This window comes from Bacillus rossius, chromosome 12 (genome assembly GCF_032445375.1).
Source record: "Bacillus rossius redtenbacheri isolate Brsri chromosome 12, Brsri_v3, whole genome shotgun sequence".
Lineage (NCBI taxonomy): Eukaryota > Metazoa > Arthropoda > Insecta > Phasmatodea > Bacillidae > Bacillus > Bacillus rossius.
In genome coordinates this window covers 45,807,791-45,832,582 of record NC_086339.1, presented here as the reverse complement: position 1 = coordinate 45,832,582, position 24,792 = coordinate 45,807,791, and the positions used below count along the sequence as shown (strand labels likewise).

At 37.0% G+C, this 24,792-nt stretch overlaps 1 protein-coding gene across 6 annotated transcripts in view; it reads left to right on the top strand.

Moving 5' to 3' along the window:
- LOC134537912 (gastrula zinc finger protein XlCGF26.1-like) overlaps window positions 1–24,792 on the top strand; it is a 155,362-nt gene that overhangs the window by 22,421 nt on the left and 108,149 nt on the right. For 2 of the 6 annotated variants that reach the window (XM_063378860.1, XM_063378861.1), the window contains one exon: window positions 8,489–10,309. The exons of 2 other annotated variants lie outside the window; for them this stretch is intronic. In XM_063378860.1, the coding sequence (XP_063234930.1) occupies window positions 8,489–9,985 (1,497 nt within the window). In that variant the 3' untranslated portion in view covers window positions 9,986–10,309. Of the gene's footprint in view, window positions 1–8,488; window positions 12,267–14,954; window positions 15,101–24,792 lie in introns of those variants that run through there. 2 more of the 6 variants (XM_063378864.1, XM_063378863.1) reach the window with 2 other exon arrangements.

The window sequence follows — 24,792 nt, the reverse complement described above, 5'->3', positions numbered from 1 at the left end:
TTGAAAGACACAAGCATACACCAAAACAACAGTAAAGATGCGATCTTACACAAACCTTGCCAATTGGATTCGTTCGTTAAATATTGTGCTTCTTTTCACACTGAGCACCGAGGCCAAAGAAACAGCTAGTGTTTTTAATGACATATTATGACTTTTGTGGTTATATTTTGTCCATTGTGGTTAGGAAGTATTTGTCTTGGGTAGTTTTAGTGCCCTTGAATCATACCTAGAAACTCATTCATATTAGCGACCACAAAAAATTCACTTTTTCTAGTAGACCTCAAATAGAGTCTCTTGAGTCGAATGAAAGCAAGAACTGATAGTCTTTCCTGTGCAATTTGAAAGTTATTAGTGCTATCATTCGCTAATAGTAATATGTAGCTTAACATTCGCTAAAAGATTATTTTCAAAATAATATGATAAAATATGCAAAATTGTTTGTTAAATTAGTTCAGCTACATTGTTAAAAATTACTTATGCTAATAGACATTGTTTAAACTATTTTACCATATTATTGATGTTGCAATTCTAAAGTAACAAATCATTATCACAATTCTTTTTTTTTTTAAGTAGCTTATGTAACATAACTTGCCATGAACCTTTTTTTATCATTTTTAAAGTGTAGCTACCTTAATATATAGTTTCTACAGAACGGATAATACTGAACTGCTTGTTGAAATTCAACGTTCCTGTACAAAATGATCAAAAACTTTCAAAAAGTGAAAAACTTATTTTTTTTGTGGTGACTTCACTCTGCTTAAAAATAAGATCTTGTAAATATTAATTTAATAATAATTTCAGATTAAACTATAAGTTAAAAGCATATTAAAAAATTAAAGTAATAACATTTATGGTTAGGTTACAATAAGTTTGAAAAAAATTGATAGTGTGAATAGTAAGGAATTTTTTAATTTTTTTAAAAACTATTTTATGTTATTTTATTCCCTCACAATAATAGTTTGTCTCATAATAAATTGTTTGACACATAATTTTAAGTTAATATTCAAGATTTTTACAATAAATTGTAATAGATTTGATAGTAAAGCCACTGAAAGAGTTTAGGCTTGTTTTGTCCTTCGACCCTTATTTCTACCTGTTGCAAAAATGGTTTGTCATATCAAAATTTATTATGAACCTAATTTTACAAAATATTTTAAAAGATAAATGTAAATAAGAACGTATTCGATAGTGTACATGGTACCGAATTTTTTTTTTCTATTTTTAACCCTGTTTTTCAAAAGTTGGAGTAATCAATATTTACAAAAATTAACATAGTTGATTGTGTACCTAATAAGGGAGGTATGAATTTTTTTTGCCCTTTTTTTTCCACCCATTGCAATATTTGTCCTATTAGGGGTGTTATAGTGAGTTATCTGAATTTTTTCCAAAAAACTTTCCCCTCTGGTTTTTGCACCATGGTAACAGGCATAATAGATACATATTTTTTCTCTGAACTCTACCTTAAACCTTATGTTTGAAATTATTTGTTGTTCCAAACTGAACCCTTGACAAATGTTTTCATAACTAGTGCACTTTACCTGAAATGACCCTGTGATAGGTAATATATCTCAGACAAACAAGTAGTTGGGTCAATGGAGGCACAAGAAGTTCTCGATTGCTGTGTAGGTACTTCTCAAGTCTATGCACAATTTTTTGGTAGAACTACATTGATTAAGCCCACCCTAAATGATGCCAAATTTCTGTCATACCTTGGTGGGCATGACAATATATCATGAAGAGAAGAAAGAATTTGTTTCTCCATACATGCTGTATACCTTAAGTGCTTACAGAAAACCAGTTGGTGCAAATTGCTGACCAAAGCAAGTATTTTTGGGTAGGATAAACATGCTATCCGTTTATTAAAGACTCAAAATGTTCCAAATTATATAATATGGTGAATGATTTTTGATATTTTATCTTCAACACGTCACTTGCTAAAAAATATAAGTAATTTGTCTTAATATTGTAAAAAAAAAATTCATTGGAATTTTAGACTAACAAGATTGAATTTGAAACTCTAGTAATGTAAAATTAAAAGGATACAAGGGAATTTAGGTTTGAATTAATGTAGTGCATTTATGATATATTCATAATATTACATTATTAAGACATCTCATTGAGCCAATTCACAGTAGTAATAATAATTGTGCTCATTTCATCCTAAGAGTTCAAAATACTACCGATTCAATTTTTTAAAAATATGTTAATTTACTACGAAGAAATTGTAAGCAATAATGTTTTTGTTTTCTTTGCAAATGAGACCGAATTGTAACAGATGTCAGATGTGCTCGTAATGAACTTAATTCCTATATGAAAGAAAACCATCTCATATTTTCATTTATGCCAATAGTGTGCAATTCCTATGAAGTGTTAGTTTATTCATCCATAACATGGACATTCATTTGCTTATAGAAAAGAGAATAATATTTTTTTGTTTAAGTAACTTGTTAGAAAATTTATTTGTATTTTAATTTTTAAAAAAACGAATGGTCTAGCTAGAATGAAATAACCAAACCATTGGATAGAGCTATATATTTAATAAAGTTTTTTTAGCAATAGTATAAAAAATAAAAATTATTAATACATTGTTGCCCAAAGTACAGTTCGTATTATTGAGTAATTTATTATTAAAAGAATTTAAAAGGTTTGCCAGTGAATTGATTTGAACCACGTCAAAAAGTTACTTTGCGTGTTAGCACCGCGGTTTTGCCACCCTGCTACCAAGACACTATAAATTATGGTGGAGAGTACAAACTATCAATAGTGTCATGCCAGTTTTATTACATACTGAAATGGATCCTGGGCATTGCGAATGTAAATGTTCATTTTTCTAAGGTTGATGTTTACATCAACCACGTCCACATAAACACATCGTCTTCAATATCCATTGTACTCATTCTGTGATAGCTATGCAAACAAACAGGACTGTTTAGCAGTGTAAAATGTAACTGCTGGTCACAAACAAGGACTAAAATGGATTAAAACTTGTAGGTATCCAATTGCTTATACACGTCATACAGCATCATAAACACAGCAACTATGGATTATATTAAACTGTCTTCATATAGACCGTCTTGTTTGCAAATACTTGAGACAATCTCATGCTATATCTCTGGTACACTAACATTAAATAAAAATGCATATAATGATTCCTGATGAAACTAGTGCTCAAGACATGAATATTAATACCACCCTAAGTCTCACCTGCTGTGAAAAGGGAAGCATTACTAACATTTTTACACACTTTATATTACCTTCACCTGTATGTTTGTAACCGACTCCTTTGCACTCGATTTTGACCCACTTTAAATGGACAGATTGAATCTAAACTTCGTACATTTATCGAGGACCGGTGACGATACACTAATTTAATAAGTTTATCTCATTATTCTGATTAGGATCGACAGGATTAAATAATTTCCTCACCCAGCCTCTGTGTGAGAGCAAGTGAGACAACCGTGCAGTCGGCGCATGCGTACCTTCTACCTACTTTCCAGCTCGAGCACTCGGGGTATTAGTATCATTACAATATATCCTCGACAGTTGGTTTGTTGGCCGAGCGGATTAAGGCGCGGGTCTTCGATGACGTCAACCCACGGATTTACCGGTCGTGGGTTCTAATCCGGTCCACGGCTGAAAAAAAAAATTTGTTTTCTTTTCAACAAATTTTGGGATTGGTGCCGTAAATCCAACTGTAATTCATCTGGGACTTTGCCAATCCTTCTATTCAAACTAAAAAGTGAAAAATAATTTTTAAAATAAGCTTAAAACAATAATAAATGAAAAATACTAGTATTATTGTGAAAAAAGTGTAGGGCACTTTGTTCCATATTTATCGTACATCGAGCGCCTGATGGTAAAGCAGCCGACATGTCATTGGAATGCTCTGGGTTCGAATCCCAGTCCGGGCTATCCAAATTTTTTTCACATATTCTATACAGTCTCATTGAGAAGGTCCTTTCCTCATCCTTCCTCAATCCTTATCCTTCCCAAAATTCCTGTTATGTAAATGTGGAACCCTTCACGTAATAATTAATCTGTAACTCCCATCCTTTCCTGCTTCACAGCATTAATTTTGTACAGTATGTAAGACTGGTCAATATCACTTGTTCGTTAATAACCTCATACCATTAAGTCTCACATTATATATATTGATAACGTTAAAATCTTTGAATGGCTTCTGAAATCGAGATGTGACTATCAATACAGCTGTACACATTAATAATTTGGAAAAATAATTACAGTTACTTATAGTTATCACTGAATTAATAGTAGATTAGAACAAATAACAGTTTAAATAAATTTTAAAAATACGCTTTTATAAATAAACCAAACAAAAGTACAAGATAAATAATAGTTTAAAAAACTAAAAAACATGCTTTTATAGAAAATCCAACTAAAAATTAGAAAATAAATTTTAATAAATTTGAATTAAAAATAGTGTAAAATAAAAAAATGTATTTTATTTAAAAAAAACATGGGGTGCTTTTTAAGATATTATCAAAATGATAATCCTTCTACTCATATCTGTCAATAAAATAATTATAACTATTGACACCATGCACCCCATGCTTTTTTTTTAAATAAAATACTTTTTTATTTTACACAATTTTTAATTAAAATTTATTAAAAAAAATTCTAATTTTTAGTTGGATTTTATATAAAAGCGTGTTTTTTAGTTTTTTATACTATTATTTATTTACATTTCTGGAATAATGTATAAATACATGGTTTTTTCCCAATTAGTTCCTGGCCATGTCAAATCCCTGTCATTTTCCCATTTTTCCTGGTTTTTACAGTTAGTAGACATCCTCTATTTAATATGAAATTATTCTTCAACTTGCTGTATTACCTGCATTACCTAAGCAAGAGGTACTTTAAAAAAAAAAAAAAAAAAACAGTGTGTGGTGTGTCTGACTAGCCAAAATTTAAACAAGTGTGTAGAGGTGTGTTCTGGTGGTGTGCAATTACAGTGCAGTGACTTTTCATTCCAACATTATATATTGGAATATTTCCTCTAAGGGGCATTGGAAAACTATGTTTAAATCAACAACCTAGTGATTGAGAAACATATGAATGCTTTAATATGAAGCTGGTTGTGGCAAAAGCAAAATTTAAGATAGCGGAATCTTTTTTTCTGGATGTTATTAGTTGGGAATTTGACAAAAGTAAAGAGATTAAAAAATTATATTTTTATCATTCTTAAGTTAATAGAATTAGATAGTGTTTGCATAATGTGATGTAATGCTTATAACTTGTAGGTAGAAATATATATAATGTAGATTTATTACAGTATTGTGTTGTGTCGGTACAAGTACAGTAAACTCCCGGTATATCGCGCCCCGATTGATCGCGGAATCGGGTATATCGCGGGTCAAACCATGTCCCCCAGTCAGAAATGAATAATAATAATGGAATAAATGGTTGACAGCCGATTAGGATAATTTTGCGTTGTAACTAACAAACTAAGCATCGGGCAGAAAAAAGCCTAGGCGTAGAAAATGTCCGCAGTAAAATTCTAAACAAGATATCTCCGTACATTATTCCTCTATCTTGTAGGGTTTTCAAATTATGGTCCAATCCAGCCCAGTGATATTTTCTGAAACACTAGTTCTTAACGTCGCTTTATCTCACAAATGAAGCATCGGACAGGGGACCTGATAAAGCCCACCTTCCAGCGACATTGTCCAGCGTGACTCGGCTGGGGATTGATGTTGGATAGGCTTGGTTGTCGGCAAGCGCTGGGTAGGGAGAGGCGAGCCGAGAATATGGAGAGAGGTAGAGATTAGAGCGGGCAGAAACTTGTCGAGGGGGAGTGGGGGAGGGAATGTGTTCACGCAGCACACAGGCAGAGCATGAGTCACTTGACTGAGCAGCGTCCCTGCGTACAAGGCAAAATCAGGTAGTCCGGTGTTTAAAATTCCACTCCAGAATCTTAATTGGTACTTTACTGGACATCTGTATATAAATGTTTTGTTACAACTTAAACCTACAGACGTAATATTATTGGGTAATTCATTGTATTATACAAGTTCATCTTTTTACTTTGGTATAATGTTTTAACATTAAATAGTAAAGTAAATCGGCTAGCGTATTTTTAATCTTTGCCCAGGAATTCCCAGTGGTCCAATATTTACTTGAACCATACTGTACCACTTTTGCCGTGAGGTAGTAAACAAGTCCCGGAAATGTTTATGTGTAGCGGTCTCCCGACCTTTAAACAGAGGCTGGGGAATATAACACTTGCCGATCCGAGCCACACACACTCAGCAACTCGACACAGCTTTTGGTGAAATAAGTAAAGACAAAGTTTAACACGGTTTTTAATACGGTGTCACTGATTGCGCTAAAATTAAATTGGCGCAATTTTTGTTTCCCACATGTGACCATTTATAATTTACTGTAAGCATGGGTAATAAAGTTTAACCACTTGACACGAAAGACGATTCTTTATTTTTTATTGTACGAATGCTAGAATCGTTTTTTTCCTGTATCTGCGGCCTGCTTCTACAAAAGACAAGCTATCTGTAAGTAAATCTAGAATTTTTATTTTGTCAATCAAACTCGGTACTTTGCGATTCATATTCGGTTTGAAGTATCACTACGGCCTTTCTTTTTAGAAGACTTTGACCACAGAATCGTGTGTAACCGCACACACTGCGCTTACTTTGTTACGGACACTGACGAAGCAGATACTGTGGCTAACACCACGAGACTGGCAGCAGCAGCTTGTGTGCCGCACATGTGTATGGCGGCGTGTGGCGCGCTCGTAGGCCGTGCGACAAACTGTGCGCGGCACGCGGAAAAATAAAAACAATTCAACATTTAATATTTATCTTTAAAATTTATTATTTTTATTTTTTCACCCATGTTTAGTGGAAACTGCGGATGCAAAGTCCGCACAAAGGCGGGCCGTCTATACTGTGCGTGCTTGCCGACCTATTAGAACACAGGCGGTGTTTTATGCCTTTTGACCTTGGTCACATCGAAACATCGCGGTTATGCAACAACGCGGGTAAAAGTTATGTCCCCCGACAACCGCGTTAAATAGGGAGTGTACTGTATATGAAAACTAAAATAGTCCATAAAATTGTGTCGCATACTAAAAAAATAGCTTTGAGTCCAAGATCATAATTACCAGGAATATCATTTTTGTTGCATTCAACAATATAACAATATAAAATTTGATTTATGAATGGAATTATATAAATTCTGGCACCTTCTATAAGTTCTGTGTCTCCATAAATTACATGTAATTTTGAATTATCTTTCAAAGATTGAGTTTTGACTCTTAATTAATTTTAGAGAAACTTCATAGTTCAAAACACCATAAAAAATTACACCCAGGAGGGGGAAGAAAATGGGCCTTCATCCGTCAAGAGTGCTAGCATTTTAAATGCTTCTTGGTCAAACTTGTTTTTTTTTCTATTGGCCAGCCAGCAGTATGTCGGAGTAGAATAGACCTGAACCTTATATTTAAACAATTCCTCAGTGTTGAGAAGTAGGAATTCCTCTCTGGATCATGAAAGCATGTGCCACCTGGGTGGTCTGTGTGGAGAACACATCTCTACAGCTGTTCACCGGCCAGAGCTGGGAGCCCGGGAGGGGGAGGAGATATTTATTTATTATTTAATGAGTGAGGTGGTGCGGTGGTGAGCCTGAATCCTAGTCCAGCCTTTCTCATTGGGGTTTCCATGGTTTCCCTGAATCACTTCAGCCAGTGCTGGGAGACCCAACCCCTGTTATTGGTTGTGTGAGCTACCGTTTCTATTGTTCTTGCCCTTATTACCTAAATAAACAATAATCAAATAATCATCATGATCAAAGCAGACTGGCAGTAACATGTGAGGCTTCGTAAAACCAAACTTAAAAATATTCTTTAACAACATCCACCATGTCCATGCTTCTCCAAAGCCATCAGTCATTCCTAACGAGGATACCAGTGCAATATACTGGACACTGGTGCCGAGACAGACATATTTGAGTCTTAAAATGTGAGAGAATAACTAGTATAATAAATTTTTTATGTTAACTACTTGAACGCCAAAAATAGGGTTTAGACCATTTCCCAACCACTATACCATGACGCGCTAGTGTGCTGCGAAGTCTCTGAAAGTGTGCTGCAAAGGCTTGTTAACATAATCAGTTTTCTATATTACCACAGAATGATTTATTTAATATATTTTTATTAAAATAAATATAATAGAAAAATTTTAAAATTTTTATTTTCTAAAATAGCATGAAAATTATAGTTAGCATGAGGCAAATACAATCTATTTGAAATCATAGTTATGTACCTTGAAGTTTCTAATTAATTAACATTAATTGAAACTTAAATACATTTTGTTAATTTTTATTCAGAATGATAACCTTTAAAGTGTTCCCAATAAACACCTATATCCTTACTTAATGCAATATTACATAACATTTTGCTACAATCAAATTAAATCTTAACACATTAATTAATAAACTATTTTTTTGGTTGCAGGCTGTAAATAATCCTGCTGTGGAGACTAGACATCTAGCTGGACTATTCAGGACAAGAGCTGACCATATCAGTGAACATAATTCATGTCTCAAGACTAAATGTGTAACAGAAAATGATACAGTGGCAGAATATGCTACCTGTGGGTGTGTAATGGTGTCTAAAGTTTGCATCAAGGATTCAACCGATTGCAAGTGCCTTCAACACCATCAGCAGTTTTATTTGTCAGACAAACAAGACAGTGGTGCTCTAGTTACAAGACAAGAGTCACTGGTGGTTCCCTCATCTCACACAAGTGATAACTGCGAAGAATCACTTGCACAGAAAACCAACCACGCATTTGATAATGTACAGCAGCAATTCACTAATAGCGTAAAACATAAAGTTGTTAATACCTTCACGTGCAATATATGCAGCAGAACATTCAATAGAAAAAGTAAACTATTCGAACACAACCGATCTCATACAGGGGAGCGTCCCTTCAAGTGTGATCTTTGTAGTAAATCATTTACCAGGAAACAAGTACTTGAAACACACAACAGAATACATACAGGGGAGCGTCCCTTCAAGTGTGAATTATGTAGTGCAACATATCGTCATAAAAACCAGCTGTATGTGCACAAACGGTTACATACAGGGGAGCGTCCCTTCAAGTGTGAATTATGTAGCAAGTCATTTCGTTGTAAAAATTATCTGTTTGTACACATCAGATTACATAAAGGAGAGCGTCCCTTCAAGTGTGAGTTATGTAGTAAGTTATTTCATTGTAAAAGTAATCTGTTTGTACACATCAGGTTACATACAGGGGAGCGTCCCTTCAAGTGTGATCAGTGCAGTAAATCATTTACTAGAAAAGAAGATCTTACTGCACACAACCGATTACATACGGGGGAGCTTCCCTATAACTGTGAAATATGTAGTAAGTCTTTTAATTTGAAATATCAACTGATTGAACATATAAGATTACATACAGGGGAGCGTCCTTACAAGTGTGAAGTGTGTAACAAATCGTTTACTTGGAAAACAACTCTTAATAGACACAACAGGTTACATAAAGGAGAGCGTCCCATCAAGTGTGAGTTGTGTAGTAAGTCATTTCGTTGTAAAAGTGATCTGTTAGTACACAGCAGGTTGCATACAGGAGAGCGTCCCTTCAAATGTGATGAGTGTGACAAATCGTTTACTAGGAAAACTACACTTACAGCACACAACAGATTACATGCAGGGGAGCTTCCATTCAAGTGTGAATTATGTAGTAAGTCATTTCCTCGTAAAAGGGATCTGATTGAACACAGCAAGTTACATTCGGGGGAGCATCCTTTCAAGTGTGATCTGTGTAATAAATCATTTACTAGGAAAACATCACTTACCAAACACTTAATGTTACACACAGGGGAGCGTCCCTTCAAGTGTGAATTATGTAGCAAGTCATTTACTCGCAATGATCTTCTTATCAAGCACACCAGAGTGCATGGTGCAAAGAATTTCTCTTCACTTTAAATAATTTAAACAGATTCCCTGGAAAGACATCAAGGGTACCTAGCTCAGATATAATGTAATGTGGTGCAGGTTGTTAGTATAAGAAAGAAGTGATGAAGAATCCTGGTGTACATCTATCCTCACCTTCCTTGTTTTATTCTTTTTTTTTGTTTAGTTTATTTTACCAATTTTATATCTTCAGTGTAAGTTTTATTTGTCAAAGTAATAAATTTTTAATAATTATGTTGTAGCGGGATGAGGTGGTGTCCTGCTGGAGCGGATCCCCTCCCTGCGTCCAATCTCTACTGTGCTGCCTGAATAAGAAGGGGAGGCCCCACGTTGGGCGCCACTAATTGTCGCATGCCCTTAGCATGTCCGGCATGCTTACAACCATTGTTATGCTGCCTAGGCTTCTAGTGTAGTCCCCTCGGTGGGGTCGGCGGGAAGGGCCTGATGAGCTCCGGTGGCTTGCTCCACCGGGGAACACCCTGCAGGTGGCCGTCGCCCCTTTCCTTGTTGATGGGGGTGGGGGTCCTTATCGCCTGCCTTCTCTCGGCCGCTGCGCGATCTCAGGCCTTTTCGTAGATCCAAGGGGCTGCGTCTCTCGAGTCTCCCTCCACAGGGATGGGTCGAGGTCTGCTGGGCCTGAGAGGGCTTCTTCCCTGTGCCTCTGCAGGAGTAAGGCATCGGCTACAGGTCCCAGGTGGTTGTGGGCGCTGCTGGTCTGGCTGAGGCTGTGGCGACGCACCCTGGTAGCCGTTGGCGCTGCGTGTCTCGCTGGAGCAACGCGCTCTAGGACTCCCTCTCCCGAAAGGAAACACTTGAATCGGTATAACTTCGTTAATTCACTGAATAACCAACTAGTGACATTAGTAGGGAAAATAATACTTCACACCTCTCCTACGGCCTGGAGTAAGGCAGATCCTATGTCTAGTCCTCTCAGACTCTCACTCGGACAGCCGCGATTCCCGTCGTCCGTCACAGCACTCGGGCGGTGGCGTTGGCTCGGCTGTCCAAAAGGGTGCGGTGAGCGAAGGAGACGCGGTGAGCAAGGGCTCGGCTGCCTCTGTGTCTCTAGGACACCGACTGACTCGCTAGATTTTTTTTTCTTAACCTAACTAAAAACTAAGTGTTTGGGAGGGGTCCGGGTTAGAGAGGGATCTAAGTGCGTCTCAGGCCGAAGCCTATCACGCCTTAGTAATGCTGGGATTAGCCATGCAGGAAGAGGGTCACATGCATCATGTGCTAGGAGGGGATTGGCCAGCCATGGCAGCGATTGTTGCCATGACTAACTCCCCTCACTCTTATCTCTAGTCTAATCTACTAGTTAAGTTGGGCCCAGGTAAAACCTGCATAGACACAGGGAAAACCCTGGGCACTTTCATGCGGGATGCAAGTTTGCATGCATTAAATGTAGGAAAGTACAGGAGACAGAGGAGGGGATGGTGCACGCGCACCCAGCTGGCCTGGCATGAGAGGGGTAGGGGAGGGGTGGCCATGATGTAAAGAAGGGGAGGTGAAACCGTGCGCAGGTTTTCCCCCTCCACGTGCTTCCTTGCTACGTCACCTTGGTTGTAGCCAGCGCTCTTCTTCCAGGCGCTTCCCATCCATTTCATCTGCGTCTCGTGCGAACGTAGTTTTATGTAGTTGAAATGCCAAATTGTGCAGTGTTCGGATGTCACAATCATTTTAAAAAGACTCGAGATTCTTGCATAAAATATTTTTATTTTCCAATACTTGAAGATCTTTGCAATAGTGGGTGAACGTATGCAAAAGGAAGGACACATTCTGTGTTAGCAGAGGTAAGTTTAAACAAACGTGATTTTAAGTAAAAATTCACTTGTTTTATAATACGAGTATTTATTTTTAATTTTTTTATATGATTAACTGTAGGTTAATATTAGGTCAAGGAATATATTTCGTGCAAAATACTGAGTTATTATCTATAATAATAAAGTCTTTCGTGGTAAAAAGGTTATTTATTGAATTAATTTATTAAAAATGAAATTTCAACGTATTAATAAAAACTCAAATCAATTGTTTTTAAAATGTTTGTGTGTTAGGGCATCAGCGAGAACTACAAAATTTATTTAAATCAAACTTTTTTTCTTGTTTTTAATAGAACTAACCTAAACACTAGGTTGTGTAGTATTAATAAAGGGGGAAAATATTTTTTATTATTATATTATATATTATATATAACATATAATATATATTAATTACTATCACATTATATAATGTGTTAAGTTGATATTAGTCAGTTTAAAAACATTTGACTAATATATTTGTACCTAAAAATTTTGTAAAGCCTGCAAGCTGTTTTTTGTTGAAGATTGTAGAGCTATTTGGTTTAATAATATGTTTTAAATATATTTTTAAATATACTTTCTATCATTATTTATCCTTTTGTTTATTGTTTGTAACTAAATAAAATTAAAATTTGTAAATAAATCAAAAGCGCTTATGTTTATGTAAATTACAAATATGTATTTATAGAAACTTTTCTTTGTGTCAGATGCTTTTTTTGTAATATGTTTGTATTATTCTTTGACGCCTGCATCCTGAATGTTTATTATATCTATTTTATTAATATTCATAATAAATATTTTTGAAGTATATTCATTCCAATTCTCATTACCATTCTGTGTTTACAAGACCCAATCAACATTTTGAAGTGATGAAACAGCAGAAAAATATTGCTTCGTTGATTTTATTATTAATATAAACCACGTGTTTGGATGCTAATATATTTATTTAAACTGTATGTTCTAAATGCATGCTATGCTGTGCACATAGCAAATTATTTTGACTCTTACTATTCAAACGATTGTAAATGCACTGTCTGTGCGTGGTATTCCCGTAAGCGCGCTGCGTGTAGACCGGGCGGTGCGACCAAGGTGACGCAGTGCGCAGTGGAGGACGAGTTTGGGCGGCCGGACGGTTTCACCTCCTCTTCTTTACATCATGGGGGTGGCGGTCGACAGGAGGAGGGTGCGCACACACTTGCCTGGTTACCATGGCAACCCAGACGCGGGGCGGTCGCCTTGGCAACGGGCGACACGGTTGTGGCCGGACGGTGACAGCTGTCACGGCCGGCGGCGGGCTGCACACGTGGTTAGGAAGGAAGGGGCTGACGGCTTCGTGATTATAGACATGCGCATCAATGTATTCCTAAATCTACTCAAAAATGTAGCAATTACTTTAATGGATTGTCACGAGGTAAAAATTACAAACATATAGGGTGTGCAATGGCTTTTTTTTTTTCAATTAAAATCTGAGTTAAATTTTATGTTTTTCAACCCCCCCCCCCCTTCCCCCCTCCCGCAATCCTATTTCTACCCCTTTGGTCGGATGTTGCCCATTGATGAATTTGGCCAAGTTTTTCCACTACTATATTTTATGTATCAGTTTGGAAGTGATTTGTGAAATATTGTGGCAGTTATCATGTCCATAAAATTGTGATAATATCACATATTATATGTGTGTGTATATATATATATACACAGTAGAACCCCGATTATCCGTGTTAATGAAGGGGACGAGTGAGTCGGATAATCAAAAATCGCGGTTAGCCGAGTCATGCTTGCCTCAAAGGTCATTAGCCCACAGACAGCCATCTGTGGACATTCGGAGATTACATATATACACATGCTTTGTGTACGTGTGCGTTGTTGACATAGAAGCGGACTGCTTAGTGCTGGGCAGGTGTGCGGAGACGTGGGCACGCGAGTCGTTGTTGCACCGAGGTGTGTGGCTAGCCGCCCTCCAGTCCGAGGGCCCAAGACAGCTGATAGCTGCCAAGGTCACGCATTATTTTCATCGCCCGTAAGCGACGCTGCCACACTTAGTTCATTGCTCTGTTGTCAGTAACACCATCGGGCTGGTTATTGTTTTACAGAACGACTGCCTTCAAAATTCTTTTCGAGATAAGATTTTTCATACCAGTGCATTGAGACTTGATTTGATGGTTTTGAAACGGTGTCTCTGTCTCGTATAATTCACGGTGTTTTCATCCCCCTTTATTTATATGAATTTTAAATGTTAGATTTTTTATTTTTAGCTTGCTGAACGTGGAATTAGTGCAAAAACGGCCTATTATGACTTAGTGTTGCAGATGGGTCGGAAATCTTATAACGACCACCTCTCTATAACGACCCTAATCTCGGGAACCGTGAGGAGTTGTTATATCTATTCTCCGTTCACTCTTAGCTGAGTTTTGATAAACAAACACCGTCGTATCACTGCGCCACGTCAGCAAGTGATAGGCTGAATTTATCTTGCGTGCCAAGCACTAGTTGCAACACACACACTTCCGTACAGTCGGTGCTCATAAAATAACGGAGAAGTAATATAAGAGGAAAATGGTTCTTCTGTCAAGCCTAGTTTTTTTAAAAAAATTACGTCTGCTGTGATAAAATTACGCCACTTAATGGTACACCCTCCGACCTTTTCTGTTGAAACCATTCAAACAAACAAGTGTCCAAGCCAAGGGCGCCCATACCCGGGGGCAGGGGGGGGGGGGGCCGTGGCCCCCCCAAGCTTTCAGGGAAGGAAAAAAATATAGTGTAGTCAGGTGTTTTACTTTAAAGAAAATTATTTAAATTCGGTATTATGTAGAAGTGGTTCAACACGAAGATATTATTGTATATCGTTTTTTACATGTCTATTTCATTTGTTATGTTAGTTCAAGCATTAGTTTCTGCTGCTGCGATATAAGGTGTTGTGTACAGGGAGAAAACGCTGTTCAAGCGCAACGCCCGTGGCGAGTCATTCCCCTTCGTATTCCTACCCAAGCTCGCGCGATAACACAACACAACAGATTTAGACCAGTCAGAGTTAGACGACGCGACAGTTGACATGTGCTTGTAGACGGCGAAATGTTTTGCTACTTTTTCGTCATAATAATGTGTATGTTCACAAATAACATCTCAAAACAGAGATTTTTCAATAGTCTTTAGGTCTACCTACAGTTTTATGCATCTGGTCTAGATTTAGTTTAGTGTATTCAGTCAGTATAAATAACTTAAGTGCAAATAAATAAGTGAAAAGTGTAAAGATAAAAACCATTGTTATTATGTAGTGTTTCTTAGTTTTCCTCATTCGTCACATCCGCTCAGAATATTCACAATTTTTAAGGTAAGTTAACACCTTTAAAGTTACTCAAATAAGAATTATTGTTCAGAAAAGTCTACAACGTAAAATTTATGTTGGAATTTTTAATTTAGAGGAAAACCACTTTTTCCCTTCAAAAGTGTTTAAAGGGATAAGGATTCCGCTACCTTCAGTAGACTCGGAAGCAATTTACACTGGAATCTCGATTTTACGTATGTTCACAGTCGCTTGGATTGCATTCGTAAAATCGTTATCTTCATAAAATTTCAAACACCCCACCCCGTGAAGATACATGTTATAATTTATTGAACGGAATATATATAATATTAAATAGTAAAAACAATGACTGCTGTCTGCCCTCTGCCCTCCCCTGCGTTCCCCTTATTTTTTTTTAACATTCCACAACTTGCTTCATTGCACGAGTAATATAAAAGCGACATCACAGCGACTAAACACAGTTGCACCACGCATTGCATCATGTTAACTTTTGTGTGGTGACAGTAGGTTGTCCGACATGCCTTTCTTGGATATCTTTCCTTTTCGTAAGACGCGTGTTACTAAAATAAATTTATATTTGAGTTTGCAAACTTGTCCACTCCTTGCCAGAGACGACTGAACACAGACGAGACTTTCCAGGGTCGGGTTGATGAGCTGGAAGAATTCCCTGCCTTGCATTTTTATGGACTTCACCTTATCATATTTATCAGTTAATCTTTAACAGATCAGCTTAAAAATATTAATGAACGCACTTTTAGTAACATAATCGAGGAGAATAAGCACACAGTTCAGTGTACACCTGTACTGTTTCATAAAAGTGATCATAGGTAGGGACTGGAAAAATTCGCGGTTTAAATGACCACTAGGATAGACTAAACGATTCTCCTATGTACTCTGGCAACTATCACCTGGTCATTGGCTACCGACTCGGGGAAACTGTTTAGGCCCGGTCCACACGAACGGCCAGTGTGCGGGACGGGAGCCGCGCGGCGCCCGCATAGCAGTTGCGTGGTGCAGTCCACACGAGCGGTCAGTGTGCGGCTGATGTCTGCGGGCATTACCATTTTGGAGTTCAGTCATTAGATGCAATGGATGCACGCCATAGTGCAGTACTTGTGTACGTAGGTATTCAGGTGTTAAAAATAAGAAAGTCGAATCTTAAGTACCTATTGGGTACATCCCATAGTGAGCAGTCGTTTGTTACAAGGAACTTTTTATTGCAAGAAGACGAAATGAAATTTTTTAATTACTTCAGAATGTCGTCTGCAAGCTTTCATGAACTGCATGAGACTGTGAAGACTGCAAAAGCAAGATACAAACATGAGGCTGGCTATACCTACAATGGAAATGATGGCTTTAACGCTTAGTTAAGCGTGTTTCCTTTTCCTTGTACTAACTTGTACTAAATAAGTTGACAAGGCCATTTACATATCGCAATAACTTTCTTAGACAATACAGGTTTGTTTTAAATATGAGAAAGTTAAAAATATAATTGTATTGTAGGTGTATTTATACAATTCTATTAATATTGTTATGTACAGTACGCACTGGAAAACAAATATGTCCTTAAGTCTGAAAAAATTCTTTCGCACAGTTATTCACGTACAATAAAAAATTAAAGATAATAAATATGAAACTTGATATTCAAAGTGTTTATTTATGGTATGCACATTAGGAGTCATCCGAGAATGCAGACAGTTCGGTGTCAGATGGTGACACGATGGAACTACATGAAGTGAAAAGCCGATTTTCTGTAAGCTCGCTGTTTTGGCTTCCTTGTATTTGTGACAGATGATGGGTATACATAGGTTTTGCACTTTGTACCTGGAGGTGTCCATACATAGGTGTTGGAGGTGGGTGGTACACACTTGTAAGTGGTGTCTGGAAAGCAGAAATGTGGTTTGGGTGTGCGGAAGTACTTTGCAGTGGCTACATAGGAGCTGTATTTAGGGAATCAATTATTTGACCTGGTTGCAATGTTGCCCGTCTAATTTTTTGGAGTGAACCAGTTTCTGGTCTGTATACACTTCAACATCAACTTTTTCTACATCAGTATCATTCATGGTGGAAACCAATTCTTACTAACTTGACAGCACACAGAAGACAATGATATCGCTACGGTTCCCCCGCAAGACTGGTGCGACCGCTCGTGTGGACGACTCGATATCTCACATCAGCCCGTAACAAAGTTGCGGCTGCCGCGCGGTGCCCGTCGCGCTATGGGCAGTGCGGGTGGCAGCTACAGCCGCACGGCTGCCGCACCGCTGCCGCGCAGTGCCCGCCCTGTGTGGGCTGCTCTACCTATCTTACTGTCCGTAACAAACCGTGCGGGCGCCGCGCGGCTCCCGTCCCGCACACTGCCCGTTCGTGTGGACCGGGCCTTACTGCGATTCTTATGATTCGATACTTCTTTTGTTGAGTGTTTGCCATTGGCTCAGAGTCCTTCAGGTAAATTGCGGTCCAATCACTGACGCAGCATTAAGCTAAACGAGTTTGGATTCCAGCCTGTCTCGAAAGGAATCCGCGAATTTTTACGGTCTCTAATCATAGGCTTATTTGGTGAAGAAAAACGCTGCTCTTTAACGACAGACATTCATTAAAAACACAGTACATTTTAGTGCGAGAAGCCCTTGAATTTGTGATAGCCATAGGGAATTATTTGTTTGTATAGTAAGTTAAAAAAAAAGCGAAGTTGAAAATCCGCTCGTCACGTCTACTTGCTGCGTCACTTATACCATTTTTGAGCGTTTTTTTACTGGGAAACCGATGCAGCGAAGGTAATTAATGCGACAATTGTCAAGATAATGCCTAATGGCTTGGGTTGCTGGATATTAGCGGAAAGGAGAGGAAGTAGCTACTCAATATCGTTTCTTTCTCTCACGCTTCACAAGGTTTCAAGCTCAGTTGCTATGCTCACGAGCTGGAAATGTTGGAATGGGTAAGGAATGTTGAGTATAGTTCATTTGCGGTAAAATAAATATTTTTACAGCCTTGGCATAATTTTTCAATCTAAGAAATTTCGAACTTTGCGACAAATAAAGTGTACCTAGTCCATTTTTTCTTTTCGATTTTGAGTTTGATGCCGCAATAACTTATACAATATTCACTAACGGTAAATGGCTGTTGTATTAGCTTTAAAATATGAATACGCTGTGCATTAAAAATTAATATTTTTATATGTTTTCATAGTGTTTTTTTAATTTTTTTAAAATATATTTTGGTGTCAAATTTTCCGAATTTTAGATGGTTCCTGAAAAAAATATATTCGTAAAATCGCGGCTTCGTTCAGTCCGGGCTCCGTAAAATCGAGGTTCTAATGTACTCTTAATTCTGAAGTTAAGTACTGAACATGTTATTTAAGGGTTTATCAATGCCGTATTTACGCGCAGGCTATCTAGGCTGTAGCCTATGGGCCCGCACCACAAATGGGGGCCCGCACCACACGACACGAAAAAAAAAATTATACTGCGATGTGGATCTTCTTATATTCTTAAAATACGCGTCAACATAGTATGTCCAGTTGTTTTGTGTGGATTAATTGCGCCGAACTAAACTCTTCTGTGGAAAGCTGATATATGAGTTATGTCAGCATTTAGAAATTTTCGATTATTTTCATTGGTTTTGGTATCACTTAATTCCTTAACATCTAAATACTGTTTGGTTAAATAGTCTAGTTTAATAATAAACTTATTTTTTCTGCGCTTTACTACTGAATTCATCTGTGCTAATTTTAAATGATAAGCAATTATGATTCATATCGAAACATAGTAATATTCATTTAATTGTGAAACAATTTTTGACTGTAATTATAAGCGTAGTTCAGGTGTTACATTTAAAAACAACTGTTTTCTAACTGTGATAACATACTCAAATCTTTTCTCTCCCAAAGTTGAATCTTTTGATCAACACGTTTTAAACTTTATAATTATTTTAATTTAATTTGTACGCGACATTTAATTAGGGGTAAAGAGAGCAATTAGTTGAAGGACTGTATTCTTGATATCCGTGTACCCGAGACGCTTCAAAAGTATAAGGACTCTATTCCTGCATTTGTGTTTCTAAAAATTCATTTGTTTCAATAAAATAGTTAATATTTAATTAATAAAGTAGCCAATAAAGATTTTTTTATGGCGAATGAGTACTGTGGTCTATTATTTTAGTAACAGGACAAAAAATTTTAACAGGGTCAGAACTGGAACTATTTTATGGCTAGTAACAAGCCGCAGTCTTCCAAAATATTAAAAATACTTCATACCCCTAAGTCTGGCCCCCCCCTACAAATTATCATATGGGCGCCCTTGGTCCAAGCTGCTAAATGTGGATTCTTTCATCGTCTTGCGTTTATTTAATCCACTTGAAGTGTCAGCCTGTGAAGCAAACTGAAGGATTTTTTCGCGATTTTTTATGATGTCGCGCACTATTGTGTTACCGACATTAAACTCAGTCGCAAGTTAGCAATCGTTTCTCCACTCTGAAATCTTTCTATAATTTTTGTTTTGCTGTCGATGGACAGTACCACTCGCTTTCTTTTCTGTTCATTTGATGACATGATGAAATGTTGCGCTCAACACTTCTGCACAACACAACGGTATAATCCGTCGGAATGCAGATCACTGTTACAATACATAAAATTATCACCACCTTCACGCTTCAACAACGTACACTAATGGAATGGACTGTCTCCATGCGCCGGGTAATCTCTGTGGCACGGCGCCGTGCTGCGCGCGGGAGTGTACAGTCCGGTCATGCGGACGTGGAATCGCGCACCAGTGTATAATCTATTCACGTAACATGGAACACAAAAATATTATGTACATACGTATGTATATACTAGTATTTTTTTAAAAACTTTCTGTGTATATAAACATAACTGAGTCAAAGTACTTTGACCAACATACATTTTGCAAAGTATTTTAACATTTACATACATTTTGAATCATTGGTTATATGTAACTAAAAAATTTGACTTGATGGACATAAATCACGGTTAATCAGCGAATCGGATGATCGAGTCGCGGATAATCGGGGTTCTACTGTGTGTGTGTGTGTGTGTGTATATATATATATATATATATATATATATATATATAAGTTGATGATAGTTTTGGGGTCTGTAGACCATGAAACAGTAAACTATATAAAAATTTTCCGGAAGTCGCACTATGGTTACAGCTACAATATGTAGTATTTCTTTGAAATATGCCTAAAAATGTGTTTGTTAGTATTAGTTGTGAGTAGTTCTCAGGAAAGAACAAATTGTAAACTAAAAGATCATGTTGTAAAACCATGATTCATATTCCCTAACTGACCGAATGTATATTATTATTATTATTTACTTTTCAAAGATTATTATTTGTTTCAATGTTAACGGTAATAATTATCAACCATGCATTTTGCCTAGTGGCCTAAAACTCACAAACTGAATTGAAATTTAGTGTCTGTAGACATATAAAAAATAATTAAGATAAAGTTTTACATTTAATTGAGCAAGATGTTTGTTGTGTAAACTGTTTAGGATTTATTGTTAGACCATATTATGTTCTGTAGCCTCTTCCTTCTGTAAATCATGTGTAGGTTCATAGATTAAATTGTTAGCATATGATGACAAACTTGACTGTAAATTTCCCTTGTTTTGTGCTCAACGTAGATAATCTTTTGTTCCTACAAATGTTCTTGAAATGAAATACAGTGTTTCACTTTTTCACAATACCTGACTGGTTTTTTGCATATAGTTTAACGATTGTTAAAAAAAAAAAAAACTGTGCGTCCAAATGGCTGAATTTTCAGAGAGTATGTTCCAAAGCATGCGCAAACACATTTCACAATTTTTGTTAACGAGTGCTGGCATCTTCATGTTGAAGTCGGAAACTTTACAGACAACCCTCGTATATACCTGGAATGCCATGGGAGAGGGAGGCAGGAAAGTAAAGGTGCAAATCGTTGAGACCCTAACATTGAGATAGATTGGACCCTTGTACTGGTAGGGCACCACAATTTTAAACACTTCTTGGTCGAACTGGTTTGTTCTGATCTGCGAGCCAGCAGTATGACATAATAGATACTGAAAGCGAACAATAAAATACTCATAACAAACTACCTATATAACAAACCATCTGAAGTAAATTGCCACATGATGGAATTCCTCTCTGGAGTATGACTGCATGTGCCACCAGGGCTGGATTACATGTGCTACCCACACATCTCCACAGCTGGGAGCCCGCGAGGGGGGGAGTTATTTATTTATTATTTAATGAGTGAGGTGGTGCGGTGGTGAGCCTGAATCCTAGTCCAGCCTTTCTCATTGGGGTTTCCTTGGTTTCCCTGAATCACTTCAGCCAGTGCTGGGAGACCCAACCCCTGTTATTGGTTATGTGAGCTATCGTTTCTAATGTTCTTGCCCTTATTACCTAAATAAACAATAATCAAATAATCATCATGATCAAAGCAGACTGGCACTAACTTGTGAGGCTTCGTAAAACCAAACTTAAAAATATTCTTAAACAGTAACCACTATGAAGGAAGAATTTTTAAATATCCAGTACTTCACCAAAGACATCAGGCATTCTTAAATAGCATGCCAGTGCAGTCAGTATACTGGACAGTGGTGTCTAGACAGATGTACTTGTAGTCCTCAACCATGAGAGAACAATTAGTATTGTTAATTTTTTTTGTTAACTACTTGAACAGCAAAAATAGTGTTTACACCATTTTCCAACCACTGTACCATGGCACGCTTTGTGCTGAGGAGCCTTTGCCTTTCGAGCTTTTGCTAGTTCCTCACAGATGGCAGGTCACGGAGCAAGCGCAAGCCACGCCCTCCACGTGTGAAGACTATCTCGCCACTGAGCTCCTGACCTCCCTACAGATGCATCTAGACACTTTAGTGATCAACTGATCCAAAATCCATTGTTTTCTGAGCTGTGGCCATTTTTACTGTGCACCAATCTCCTTAAAGATGCACTGTAGAAGAGTGGAGAGCAGCCTTTTATAATAAAATTTGGATTGCCATCCAGACCTGCGGACAAAGTTTATTTTAAGGTTTGAATACCCCAGAGAACAAGACTGTGATATTGGCCATAGGGATGAAATACTAACAAGTAATGTTAGAAGTTGCAGGTTGGGGTTACATAGACACGAGAGTTAGCAATAAGTAACAGATTTGCAACAGAATCAGTGGCCTTAAGGGACAGTTGTGTTTTTAAACATTCCTCATGATTCAGACATAATTCCACAATTTTTTGGGATTCTGCATAATTTTGTTGTTAATATTTTGAAGCCATTATTTTTTATCTCGAAATATGTGTGACTTATTCTCTTAACGAGATTGAGAAAAAAAGGATTAATATATTTGGATTCATATTGCATTTATATAAGGAATGATTAATTTCAGTTTCAATGACTGAATGAGTTGTTTGAATACAAATGGGGATACTTAGAAGATATAGTTTTCACAATATTATTTATATAGGCTATATCAAAATTTAAAAAATCATTCATTGTCTATGTTAAACAATCCACCATAATATTTTAATCTCAAGTTTTATAAATGTCTGGCCTATCTCGATCTTTCAGAATGAAGTAGAAACACGGTCATTTCTGGTTACTCTGTCATTATGTGGTAAGTGTTCTTTGACTATGAAATTGAGAATGTTACTAACTGAATAGAGTACAAGATTAGAAGAAGGTTTTACGTATACAGTTCTGCACAGCTGCTTAACATGATTGGACCTTCAAGATTATAATGGGCTCTGAGAAAACCCTGCCCACAAGTGTGTACGTTAGTGATTCCTCATTATTCAGTTAATTTATACCGGTGCGTATTGCTCTCACTGCCCACTGATTGCAAGATATGTTAAAAATACATTTTCCTTTTCAAAATACTATCTCAAACCATTACTTTTTTAAGCAAGTGAATAACACAAAGTATCATGAAGAATACTGCCACAGTACCTAAAATAGTAACTTCAATTCAAGAGTTTGTATTAATTACCTTACCACTTTTATTTGGTTGCTGACCCAAATAGGTCCAGCAGTTAATTGGAAAGTTGGGGGTAATTAAACTGTGATACACCCATTGCTGATATAAAGTTGATTAAAGCACGTGCTTTAGTTTTTATACTAGACTGTAATATACTTAGTCAACTAGAATGTTAAAAAAACACCAATTACAGATTGTCTTGAGTATTCACAAATTTATCTCTTATATATCTTCAAATAAGATTCACGTGTTGAGGGTGTTGTTTGTGAAGGAATATAAATGTTATCAAGAGTTAAGTATCAATTTTGTTAGATTTTTGATTGTATGTAGGCAGCTTCGATTCCAAGATGATCAAATTCAGGAGTTGGTTTTACATTTTTTAATTTATGTTTTTAACTGTAATCAAAATGCTACCTCCTCTTTCCATCAAAGTTTGTGAAAGGTCTGTGTTCTAAATATGGTAGTTATTTAAATATTGAAGATTTAATTTTATTGTTGGTAAACCATTTTTTTGTAAGACATGTATTATCATGATTAGTTTGAGATATATTTTCAGAAGATTCAATGGCTTTGATATTTTATCTTCTTATGTTTTGATGAAATATTTCTCACTCACAAAACCCAGGCACAGTCATGTGAGGCGTGGGTTAAGATGATCCTCCCAGCACCTTGTTGGCAGACGTTTAATTATGATTCAGAGCAGTACAACTTGTGTGCTGGTGTTGGGAATTAAATTTTGGTTTTCCTTTAAAAGCTATTTCGAGACTCAATCCTGTTTCAAGTTTGTTTAACCTAAAATATTGCAAAAAGGTTCTAGGTGAAACTAGTAAAAAGACTTATGTTTTCTGAAAAAAATACAGAGATGGTTGAAAGAATAATCATCTAACCATTACAATATTTCGATACTATTCGTCATAACAACATTGACTGTAATTACCATAAATTATTGTATTTTACTTCCTTGTCTGCCTAAAATTTATTGTTTAAGCATCACTTGAACTATGATATGAGAAATGCAACACAGAAGTGGAGTAGAATCAAGAAAAGTATTACAATCAGTAACCTTCACCCAGGTTCTTGGTGTGATAACGTACAGATATAGAAAACAGTAGACTGAACCAGTTTGTCTGTTGTCACAAGGCCATGAACATTTTGAACGTCAAATTGATACTCGCATGCGTAATAAAAGTGTTTGTGATAATCTTGAAAATCTCCTCTTTTTATGTTTATCTCATTTCACTCAGCCACAACAATGAGAATGATTCTGAATGCTTCAGCAGTCTTTGTGAAGTGCCATTCGTCTACACTACTCAAGTCTGCAACAATTTCACAGTCTGCATTGATTAGTGTAACTCAAGAAGGAATCTAACTGAGCAAAGCATTAAAATGAGCATGTGCGTGAAACTTTCGATGCTATGTTATTGTACAGCCATCTGGAGTACCCACGTTGTCACCTATTTGTGGTGAAAGTGGGTAGCACATGGTTTTTTTTTTCCTGATTAAGACATAAAATTATAAGCAAAGCAGTTTAATAGACAAGCAGCGTAGTGCAAGAAGGTTGTTACTCGCTCTTGAGAGAGACGGGCAAGACTGTAGCAGTAGACATCTCAACCTAGTCTGAGTCGAAGTGACTCTCATCTCGTAGCATCTCCACAGGCTTGCATGCGGTGTCCGTAGACAGGAACAGAAGCAAGGGACGCTTGCTGCTGAAGTGCCTGTATGTATTGCCAGCAATAATGGA